At 23.9% G+C, this 12,593-nt stretch overlaps 1 protein-coding gene across 2 annotated transcripts in view; it reads left to right on the top strand.

Moving 5' to 3' along the window:
• The window catches only part of LOC127281782 (uncharacterized), a 39,375-nt gene that overhangs the window by 8,565 nt on the left and 18,217 nt on the right, over positions 1–12,593 (top strand). The window contains exon 1 of one of the 2 annotated variants that reach the window (XM_051305672.1): positions 7,140–7,630. The exons of the other annotated variant lie outside the window; for it this stretch is intronic. Within the exon in view, the coding sequence (XP_051161629.1) occupies positions 7,564–7,630 (67 nt within the window). The 5' untranslated portion in view covers positions 7,140–7,563. Of the gene's footprint in view, positions 1–7,139; positions 7,631–12,593 lie in introns of those variants that run through there. 2 annotated transcript variants of the gene reach the window in all.

Consider the following 12,593-nt stretch of genomic DNA (forward strand, 5'->3'; position numbering starts at 1 on the left):
TAACTACTTGAAATAAAAAATTTCATATTCTTAATGCCAATAAATTCTAAAAATAATTCGAAAAGGTTAATAAAAAAGGTAAAAAAAAAATTACAATATTTTTTTTTAAAGTAATTAACAGTTATAATTAACAATTAAAACCTTTGGCTATAGTTTGGTAAAATAAGCAAAGAAATGTTCACTTTGTGGTTTCAAAGAATTAAATGAAACATAGAGTGGAGTTGATGGAAAACAGAATTGAAAACGAGATATATGTATATGTGTATGTGTAGGTGAATGTGAATGTGTGCGAGTGCATTTATATATATTATAAAGTTTTGGCTATATATATATATATATAAATTGTACAAAGTAGAAAATCAAGTTTTACCTTTACAATTTGACAAATGAATAATGGAAAAGCCCGCTTTATATTATACACAAAACTCGTGGTGGACTTTTGAGAATTTCTAAATTTACCTTTGATGATGGTTAAAGGTAAAATTAAGCCGCGCAAAGAAAGAGAAAGGAATAAATTTTTTTTATCTTTATTATTCATTTTTTTTTCTTTTTTGTAAATAATGATTTTTTTTTCTTCTATATTTAAATTGACCTAGTCGCGAATCTTTGAGATTGAAATACATGTAAATTTTCACAGAAGTCCATCTTTGAGAAGGTCGGTTCTAACATATGAAAGGGGTGGTTAGGAAAACAGTATATATATATAGAGGGAGAAAAAAAGAGAAAACGATGTAAAGGCGCCGTGGCGTCGCGGCGTCGTCCTTGTGACGTCAATTCAATGATACACCCTTGTGATAGAATCAAAAGGATACAGATGATATGGCAAGGACAAAAATATTCCCCTCTTTTTGATGTTAAATATATTTCCTCTATAATATTTATATAAAAAAAAAATTTAATGTCGTATATCAATTTACTTTATCGATATTATATGTAGCGAAAAAAATTACATATAGAATTTTTTTTAACCCTATTTTTATTAAATTGAATTTCTATTAAACTGAATTTTTATTCAACTGAATTTCTATCAAACTGAATTTTTATTAAACCGAATTTTTATTAAGCTGAATTTTAATTAAACTGAATTTTTAACATACCGAATTTTTATTAAAACAATTTTTATTAAGCCGAATTTTAATTAAACTAAATTTTTATTAACCGAAATTTCATTTAAAAAAGTATTTTATAAAATTTTTGTATTTTTTGTATTCAGTTTAATTTTTATTAAACCGAATTTTTATTAAGCCGAATTTTAATTAAACTAAATTTTTATTAAGCCGACTTTTAATTAAACTAAATTTTTATTAACCGAAATTTCATTTAAAAATTTATTTTATAAAATTCGTATTCAGTTTAATTTTTATTAAACCGAGTTTTTATCAAACCGAATATTTATCAAACCGAATTTTTATTAAGCCGAATTTTAATTAAACTAAATTTTTATTAACCGAAATTTCATTTAAAAGATTATTTTATAAAATTCGTATTCAGTTTAATTTTTATTAAACCGAATTTTTATCAAACCGAATATTTATCAAACCGAATATTTATCAAATCGAATTTTTATTAAGCTGGATTTTTATCAAACCGAATATATATTAAACCGAATTTTCATTAAAAAAAATTTATTTCACTAAATTTGTGATTAAACCGAATTTTTATTGAGCCAAATTTTTATTAAACAGAATTTTCATAGAAAAAATTTTTATTTTACCAAATTTGTAATTAGCTTAATTTTTCTTTAAGCGAATTTTTGTTTAAATCAAATTTTCATTGAGCGGAATTTTCATTTAAGAGAATTTCAAGGGAAATTTTCAAATGAATTTCATTGAATTTTTTTTTAAATCCTACTAAATGGAAAATTTTTTTTTTCATCTCCATTTGCTTCAAGTATTGCAAGCCAATATTTAGAACTATGCTACTTTTTGTACCCTATTAACACAATAACCTACAAAAATGTGCTTGCCAAGCATATAGAAGCCAAAGAACTGTTTATAAAGCTTCTAAATTCCTTTTTTTTTCTCCCGCGTCTAAAATGCAGAAAATTTTCCATTTTCTTTTCAAAATATTTATTGATATAGGTAAAATTTTTATCGTATAAATTAAGTAATAATTATTATTATTTTTTTTTAATTATTTTAATATAATTCAATTAATTTAATATAAATTTAATATATTTTTATATGTAAAATATATTTAATATAAAAGAAAGAAATGAAATTTAATATATAAGTATAAATTATTTTAAAATATATGATTATACGTTGAAATTACATACCCGGATAATAATGAATAAAGAGTAAAAATAATAAATGTAAAAAGAATTAAAAAAAAAAAAAATAATAATAATGTCTGTATTATGGGTTTTTATAAACATATCATTCAAATGTTTGAAACGATAGCAGAATATTATCTTCTTTGGCCTCTCAAGTGCAGACTAAACCATTTTCATAAAGGGGAACTGATAAAATTTATTTAACATTAAATTTCACATCTTAAAATATATAATGTCTTTAAAATATTCAAATTTATAGAATTCCAATATCCATGTATTGGAATTATTTAACTTATTTATACATATGTTATAAATTATACATCCTTAGTTTTGACTTCGATTTTTAAATTTTTTTCTTTATTCAAAAATTTAATTTTTAATTATTAAGATAAATTATTATTAATAAATATATAATAATAATTTTATAAAAATTGAAAAAATAATGTAATAAAAATATTTACTATTCATTCTTTTGAAATCGAACTCGATTTTTTTTTTATTATTTTATTGCGAAAATAGAACTCAAGATATATACTCCTTGAATGATTTTTTATTGATTTGGATATTCTTTTGAGTAAAAAATGTTCTGAGTCAAAGCTTTTACTTACATTTATTGAAATATGAATTTCAGACTTTTATTAATAATACATGAATATGTATTTTTTCTTTTACTTCTTTAAAAACTCCAGTACTTTCATATTAGTATTTTTTTTTCTAATTTTTAATATATTCTAAACAATTTTCAGTCTTTCTTATTTTTTTATACGTATATAATAATTGATTTTTCCTTCATCCAACTATTTTCACCAATAAAATTAATTAAATCAATAAAAAATAAACAAAAAAATAAATAAAATTTATAAATAATATTTATAAATAAATATTATAAATAATTTAATTCAAATAATCACTTATTTATTAAATTCTAAATAATAATTTAATTAATTAAATTATTAATTAATAATAATTATTTAATTATTAAATAATATCTCGTTAGCAAAAATTATTTAAATATTTATTTGACTAATAGATTATTTAAAAAAAAATACTTTTTCAATGTTAAAAAATTTCACGAAACAGTTTACTGAAAGAAAAATAAAGTTTTGTATTTTTTAAAAATGTTCAATTCCAAATGATCAAAGGAATAATTGGAATTTTTTTTTTCAAAAGATTTTACACGTCGAGTTTTATAACATTGAAATTAGTAATAAAAAAAAAAAACTCAGTTCCTTTTTTTGCAAATAAAAAAAAGATTTTTTTTTTTACATAAAAAAAATTTCTTTGTATATAAAAAAATTCTATAAGAATAACATTTTATGAAAAAAAAGAAGAATAAAAAATTTAAAAAAAGATAAAAAAGTAGAAAATGGAAATTTATAGTATTTATCAGTGATAGATGGTTTAACTAGCAACCGTGAAATCGCGCTTTTCATCATTCAATGGAAAAATAGATCTCAATTGCAATAACGAATTTTATATATATATATCAAGATTGAAGCTTAAATATCAAGAATCGATTAATATATGAGTTTTATATTAATATTGATGATTGATAGACATAAAGTACTTTAAAGTGATAAAAAAGCTTTTTAGTAATATAAATTATATATTTTTAAATCCAGAACCATTTAAAAGAATAATTTTATAGTTTAATCAAAATAGATAAGTTTTTTTTTATTTATTTCTATAATTTTTCGATAATCTACAATAATTAACACAATTACAATAATTTACTGTGAATTAAATTATTATTATTATTATTATTATTATTAAAAAGAAATTTTTTTTTTTGACAATAACTTAAAAGTTTAACATTTTTTGCATATAAAATATTTGAATAATTTTTTTCTCTATTATTAAAAGGGAAAAAATATAAAAATTTCAAATTCAAATTTGGTACACTTATTTAGTACCCAAATTGCTATCGATTACTATAGAAAAACAAAAAAAAATCTGTGACATGAATCTTCATAAGAAATGCCTCTAATGCGTCATTATTGGTCAAGGGGTTAAAAGTTGATTAAGGAAAATAGTAAAAACAGAAAAAAAATAAAGTGAATAGAAGATTAGTTTCTTTTTTTTTTTTAAATATACAGGGTTTCATATATAAAACATAAATAATTTTTAATAAAAAATTAAGAAAATATTAAAATTATTATTCAAATAAAAAATTATTTTAATTCCAAAAAAACGTGATTAAAATAATTTTTATTATTATTTTTATTATAATTTGAAAAAAAATTTATTTATTTTAAAATTATTATTATTATTTATTTTATTTTTTTTTTTATTTATTTTTTTTTATTTTTTATATTTTTAATTTTTTTTTTTTAATTTTTAATTTAAATTTTTATTCTTATCTGAAATTTATATTTTGGTATAATATTTTTTCTGTATAGAATTTTTTTTTTATTTTAAGAAATACTTTATTCGTCGTCTAAAAATATTAGGTACATATGTTTTAACTGTAAGAATGAATTATATTCTTGAATGAAAGTCAAGATTGTATATTTTTAAATTTTGGAATATTTTTTTTTAAACTATCAAATAATTTTTAAAAAATTTAATTTTAAAATGAAAAAATAATTTTCCATTCCCGCGTCTTATGAATAAAGAAACACGTGGTTAATACGTATATACATATGTTGATGACAACGCCACTTGATCATACGATTAGTCAGAAACGTAAAATGAAGAAGACACGTCAGAACAAATTTTTTTTTTTTTTTAACTATTGAAACATTCTCTGACGACATACGTTATATTATTTTTTTATTTCTTTGGCAAATATTTCAAAGAATTTTTGCATTTTTTTTAATAATTAAAAATTAAATAATAATAATGATAATAACTACAATAATAATAATAATAAATTTTTAAAAACAATAATAATTAATTCACACGTGCGAAGTAATTGAAATGCAGTTTTGTCTAACGTATGATTAAAAAAATTAGCTTTATACTTTTATTCCACTAAAACAAGATTTGATCACGTTTTAGTAAAATACCTATTAACTTGTTGTTATCGATGTGAATCACTGATAATTACATTGTTGATAAATAATAACGCCAATATCGGTGACAATTAAACTATAGGTTACTAGTCAATTTCCATTAAAATGTTATTTCGATATTCAAATAAGATTCTCTAAATTTTGAAATTGAGAAAAAATATATTTTAATTAGAATTTTTTTTTTATTATTCAATTAACTGTTAATAAAAATTATAATTATTGATAATTTTATTTCAACAATACCAAATATATGCTTGATAATGAAGAAAAAAAAGTTATATTCTTGTAGATTAATGTTGGTCCCGTGGTCAGAGCGCTGGATTTGTAATTTGATGGGTACTGGGTTCGATTCCCGATGGAGGTGAAATATTTTTCATCGTCAAATTTTTCAAATTATATTTGTTAATAATAAAAATTAATATATATAAAATGCCAACTGCTTGGAAATTAATAATTACATTAATTATTATTGATTAAAGAAATCATTAATAAATAATGGAATTATTATTAATTAATTATTATTAATTAATTTTTAATTAATTATTAATTAATAAAAAAATTATTATCATTAAAAAAAATATTATTAATGAAAGAAATTATTATTTTAAAAAATTATGCAGTAAATTATTATTATTAAAAACAATTATTAATAATTAAATTATTACATTAATTAAGTGAATAATTAATTTTCTTGAAACAAAAATTTAAAACATATAAACAACTCGTAAATAAGTCAAAGATGATAAATGTGAAGTTATATAGCGCACACGTGATTGCAAATACAAAATAATGACTATTTGATATTTTCTCATCATACAAGGAAACGTAGTTCTCATATTGTAATGTCAAAAAAGGTTTTTCACGCTATTTGAGGAAAAATTTTTCGTTTCAAGGAAATCTTTCAATTTGAACATCGATTTCCTTGTGCACTATGAATAACTAAAGGACGCACACAATATTATTTGCAAAAAGTCAATAATTTTTTTTGTAACTGGAAATCTACTTTGAAAAATTAATATAAAATTTTTTATTTTATTTAATAATATTTCTTTTATAATAAAATAATTAGTATAAAAAATAGAGATAATAACATTGAATAAATTAGTAATTAATTATTAATAATTAATTACTAATTATATTAACTAATTATTAAGCAATTAATTACTAATTATTAACAAATAATTCAGCAATTTATCAGATTAATTACTTAATTACATAAATTATTTTCTCCCAACTTTAATCAATTTATTTCTATATTTAAAATACTGTAAATAATTACTCATCGATTTTAGTATAAAATTTGCAATTATTAATTTGACATTTATCCACTTTTATTAATTGAAATATAAGCAAATTTTTGAATAATTTTTTCAATTCAAACATTCAAAGAAAATTTCTCGAAGTGAAATAATTGAAAAAATTTCAAATTCACCAAGAATCGAACCCAGGACCCTTAAAATTACAAATCCAACGCACTAACCACGGGACCAAATATAACTCAAGAATATACGAACGTTATTTAAACGTTTTTTTTTCTTCTTTTTCATTGTCAAGTACATTATAAATAAAAAACAACTATATTACAAGGTATAATTTTACAGCAAAAAAAAATATAAATAAAAAAATAAATATATGTATTCATACATATGGGTATAAAAAATATATATATATATAGCAAAGGGGAAAAGGGGGGGCAAAAGGCGCGCGATGACCGGCTTAGGTGGGAAGGTAAGAGGTTCTGTAACAAGAGGGACGAGGTCTGAGGGGGGAGGGAGGGAATAAAGTGGCGTGAGCGTTGCACATGCGCATAAACTTAAGTTTCTTCAAAGCTGTCTGCCGCCAAAATCACGTTCCGCGAGTTGTCGAGTTTTAGTCGTGAACGGCCGTCCGTTGTGAACGATACGGGACATATATTTATATATTTATCGTTATCGATTCACAAAGTGTATTTATTATTTTAAAAAAAAACTTGTGTGTAAAAAAAGAAAGTTTATTTTCTATCAAAAATATTGTCAATTAAAAAATCGTGATCGATTTTCAATTGTATTGAAAATTTTACCGGTCTAAAAGTTTTTTTTAGTTATTAAAAAAAAAATTAGAAACGATATAATCGTTTTAATTTGACAAAAATTTTTTGAAAGTGTGTTTCCCCGCGTGTGTGGGAATCGAAAAAAAAACAGTGTACTATAGTGGAGATTCAAAAAAAAGTTTCTCAATTTGCACTTTTTTTTTTGTAAAGGGTGAATTTTTGAAATAAGTTTTTTTAAGAAGAAGATGCGTAATCTTATGGAGAGACAAAATACATCTTGGTTCGCGTTGTTTTTGACCGCTTTCTATTCTGGTGAGAATTATTAAAAATTTTCCTAACTTTCTGTTAGTTTAATTTTTTTTTTTTTAATTTAAAAAAATTTCCGAAATTTTACCTATTGGGCAACGAAAAAGAGCGGGAAATTTGAATCGCGAGTTATGAATAATAATTTTCCGCTTATCGGTGAATTTTTTTTTTTTTCTTGCGTGTGAATAGCATTTAGTTGTGGCCTTGCCTTATCGGCAGACGAGACAAGAGAGAGAGAGAGAGAAAAAAAAAGTCGCTCGTCTCAACAACTCTCCCTCTCACAGAAAAGTGTTTGTGGAAGCAATTCATGACATAATTGGCGATAAACTAGAGCCTTTCAATTTCTGTTTGCATTTCTTTTTTTTTTCCCAATGCTTTTATGATTATCTGCAATTTGCTATAATAATAGGAATTTTTTCAATAAAACAAAAACTGACCTAGTCAATTGCAAAAATAATTTTTCTATTATTTTTACTTAAATAGTAATTTATATTTTTTTTTCACTGAAGAATATTCATTAGTTCACTGACAACTTTTTTTTTTAAAGATTTAGTGATGCGACACTTTTTCCTCATAAATAATATATTGTTTTTATTTACTCTTTCCTTGTCATATATATTTTGTTCCACGTGGTGCATTCGAGACTAAATATAATTATTATTATTTAATTTTAAATCAAATCTTTATAATCAGAGAGAGAGAGAGAGGAAATCTTGATTCAACGTCAAGTATATAATATAGAATTGAAATGTTGCATCTTTTTATCAATCTCGCGTGTAATATTCTGGCACAAAATCACAAACACGCAAAAGACATTTCAATGAAAATGTAAATATCGCACTCAATCTGAGAGAGCCACGAAATTTATAACTCAGTTATTACCATTAAAAAGTAGGTCCAACTTTATCTATAATATGCAATCACTATACAATATATATATATATACTTTTCGAAGACGAATGATATATGAAAAGAACAAATATATAATCGGAGCATATCTAATGGAATAATAATTTCTATATAGAAGAATTATATAGAATTTAATTCTTGTAGAATTTGAAAAACAAATGAAAATATGTGAATATGTTGAATAACAAAATAAAAAATAAATAAAAACTACAAGGAGAAAAATAGCTATATTAGCTAAAATTTTGTTATTTTAGCTAACCCCAATTGCTATTATATGGAAAGCAATTATTGTTAGCTAATACAGCTAATAATTAGCTTCCATAGCTAAAATGTTTTGCTGTGGCAGCAAAATTCTCTGCTCTCTAAATCTGAATCAGTAGAAATTTTACTAATTCAATCAGTACTTTTAATTTTAACTGAAGTTTCAATCAGTAATTGATATTTTACTAATTGAATCAGTAAATTTCTACTAATTATATCAGTTGCTCAATTCTCGCTATAGCAATTAGTAGATTTCTACTGCTAATCAGTGAAATATGACTGATTCAGATTTAGAGAACATACATTTTTATGGTTGACATCCCCATAATTTTTATCAAAATTTTTAATTAAAACAATCTAAAAATTTTGGATCTAGCACCAAAAAAAAATAATTCCCACATCTCTAATTTTTTTGGAAAATAATTTTCAAAATTCCATACAATTTACAAAGGAAACTTTGGTCACTTTCATTCAATGATCAACAGCTGGTTGAGAAACTCGCCGGGAAAGACATATATATATATACACAAACAGGTTTTATTTGATAATTTATTTATATTTAGAGAATTTTCGATCCTGTATATGAATGAGAAATTAAAAAAAAAAAGAAGAAGAAGATTTAACGACAAGAGAATTCTAGAATGATCGTGCAAGTGATGAGCGAATGTGCAAAAAATTTCTCTTTAACGATGATACCGAAATAGCGAATGTGTATGTGTGGTGCAAACGAAGAAGTAGACTCACCACGTGGGTAAGTGTCTCCGTTACATCGTACGATGTGACGTCAAGAATTCCGATTGGTCGAGACGATGGGCGTGCGCCACATACGTTGCAAATTTTACCCATGTCAGTGAAACACACAAATACATTCGCAACCATGAGGAATGCACCTGTACGTGTACAATTATTTATAATTATAAAATACATTTTCAGATATAATTTTAAAAAGTGTATTTCAAATTTTTATGTACAATTTTTATGTTAATAAAAATTTTATATAAAAATTAAATCAAAATTTTAAAAGGAAATTAATCTTTAACTAGATGCTAAAAAGGCTCCTTTTCCGGTCTGTTAGACCGCATTCCTTTTTTGTTTTTCTACAGTGATTTTGAATTCGGTAAAAAATGTACGAGAAAAACCACCAAATGTTTGAAATTTGATTACAATATAAAAAAATTGATGACTGAAACAAATTGAATTTTATACTCAAGATGACGTCACAGCATATACAAGAGGGTCGTCTGTCATGTAAAATTGACAATGTTATTCTGTTCTCTGACCCTTTATTCTCTATATATCCACGTCTTACTTGCGCTGAAGATTTATTGGATACTCAAACATGTATCCACTTTGAAGTTGAATTTAAATGTAAAGAGTATTCTGGCCTTTGAAAACGTTTACTCTAAGAAGAGAGAGCATTGATCAAATCTTAATGGCTCAAAAAATAAATGAAAACACAAAAAAAAACTGCTACTATACCTAAGAGAAACCTTTCAAAAATATAATCCAAAAGAAACAACCCTTGAAAATCATTTGATTTTAGAAAAAGCAGTAGCAGATTAATTTAAAATTTTTTTTTTTGTCAATCCACAAGAATACAACATCAGCTTTGTTATAAATACCTCTGATGATAATTTAATACTGCTAGTGTATTACATTCGTCTATAGATATGTAACGGAAACATCTTGGAAAAAAAAAATTGTCTTGTTGTCATTACAAAATTGCGCGAAAGGTTATCTTGATTCTCAACTTCTGATTTTATTTTTAAAAGCAAGGACGAAGTTGAGAGACCTACTGTCACGCTATGCATACTCTGCAGAACCAAGTACATTAACACGCGATTAATTTAATCATCATACACATTTACAGTACTTTCGAAAGTTTATTATTAGACTCTCGTCACAAAATGATACTCGCGAATACAACACTATTTTTGATTTAATAATTAAAATTTCTAGAGAAATGGAATTCGATTTGTTTAAATAACTAATTTTTGAAAAAGTTGTTTTGATATTATTTATCATTTTTATTGAATACCATCAAACAGTGTCACATCAAGGATTTGCGGAAATCTTTCGAAGAAATATTTCCTCTAAGCCTATCAAGGTTTATGGATCTCGTTTACTACGCATTTAATAACTCGTTATTACATTAATCTTATGTAATTCGCAAATTATTTATTTATTCGAAAGTAAAAATTCTTCTGCCAAAGGAACGTGCCATTTTTCCAGAGAATACCGGAAGAAAATATTTGGAAAAAAACACATTCAAAAACATATGTATATATATATACTGTAATATACATCCAAAAGAGAGTTGAATATAATCTTGAATAATATAACGGACTGTACAGCATGACATAAAAAGGCCTCAAAGAATTAGTGGACAAATGATACCGCCAGCTTTAATTTGCATAAAAATGCTTTAGAAGCATTACCAGTCTTCATTATCCTATCTGCGTATGAATTTAACGTGTGCGGTACTTTTTTTTTATCTTCTAGACGCATATTCAAGTAATATGTCTAGTGGAAAAAAATATCCATATTTTAAATTAATGATAAAATCTAAAATTAATCTATAAAATATATTAGATCTTTTGTTGGATAAAGCATACAATGATTTTGAAAGATTTGAAATTATTAAAATAAGGATGATTTTGAAAGATTTTTTTCGAATACAATCCAAATTAATATGACGCAATACTAATCTGATTAAACATTTTTTTTTGGGGAAACCCAATGACCCAGAAACCCAAAAGTATATTGTATGTACAATTGTGGGGAAAATTTAATACAACGAATCGAAATCTGTTGTATATGTGTACAATACTTGAATTTATAATATGTGAAGAAGGAATTTTACAGATGTATACAAATATTGCTGAAGAAAAATGTATACAAAATATATATCGATATGTGAAAATAATGTTCGTCCATGAAAATATGATTCATTGTGTTGAAAAGTGCATATAAGTAGTTCTCATTCCGTACGAATTTGTAATAATGTTCCACCTATCACATATGACACGTGTGTACATGAGTATTTTTCAAACATTCCTTTACACAAATATGGTTGCATGTGTCAGACGCTGATATTTTAACATTCATTAACATAAGCATTGATAAATTTATATGTTGTATTGAACACATTTACTACTTTGTATATGATATACGTATTCATAAATTTCTTCTTTATGTGTTTCGTACAAAAATAGTTTTGTAGGTAGAATTTAATTTTGTATGTACAAAATAATTCCATAGGTACAAAATACTTCTGTACGTATTCAGTACCAAATGGTTCTGGATGTACAAAATAATTCTGTATGTACCAAATAATTCTTTAGGTACAAAATACTTCTGTACGAATTCAGTACGTACCAAATGGTTCTGGATATACAAAACAATTCTGTATGCCCCAAATAATTCTTTAGGTACGAAATTCAGCAGTACGTATTCCGTACGTACAAAATGGTTCTGTATGCTCCAAATAATTCTGAATGTACCAAATAATTCTTTAGGTACAAAATACTTCTGTACTTATTCCGTACGTACAAAATGATTCTGTATGTACAAAATAATTCTGCATGTACGAAATACTTCAATACGTATTCCGGACGTAAAAAATGGTTCTGTATGCCCTAAATAATTCTTTAGGTACAAAATACTTCTGTACGAAATCAGTACGTACCAAATGGTTCTGGATGTACAAAACAATTCTGTATGTCCCAAATAATTCTTTAGGTACAAAATACTTCTGTACTTATTCAGTACCAAATGGTTCTGGATGTACAAAATAATT

The sequence above is a fragment of the Leptopilina boulardi genome, unplaced genomic scaffold (assembly GCF_019393585.1).
Source record: "Leptopilina boulardi isolate dan_hultmark-lab unplaced genomic scaffold, ZJU_Lbou_2.1 LbouV2_278, whole genome shotgun sequence".
Classification (NCBI taxonomy): domain Eukaryota; kingdom Metazoa; phylum Arthropoda; class Insecta; order Hymenoptera; family Figitidae; genus Leptopilina; species Leptopilina boulardi.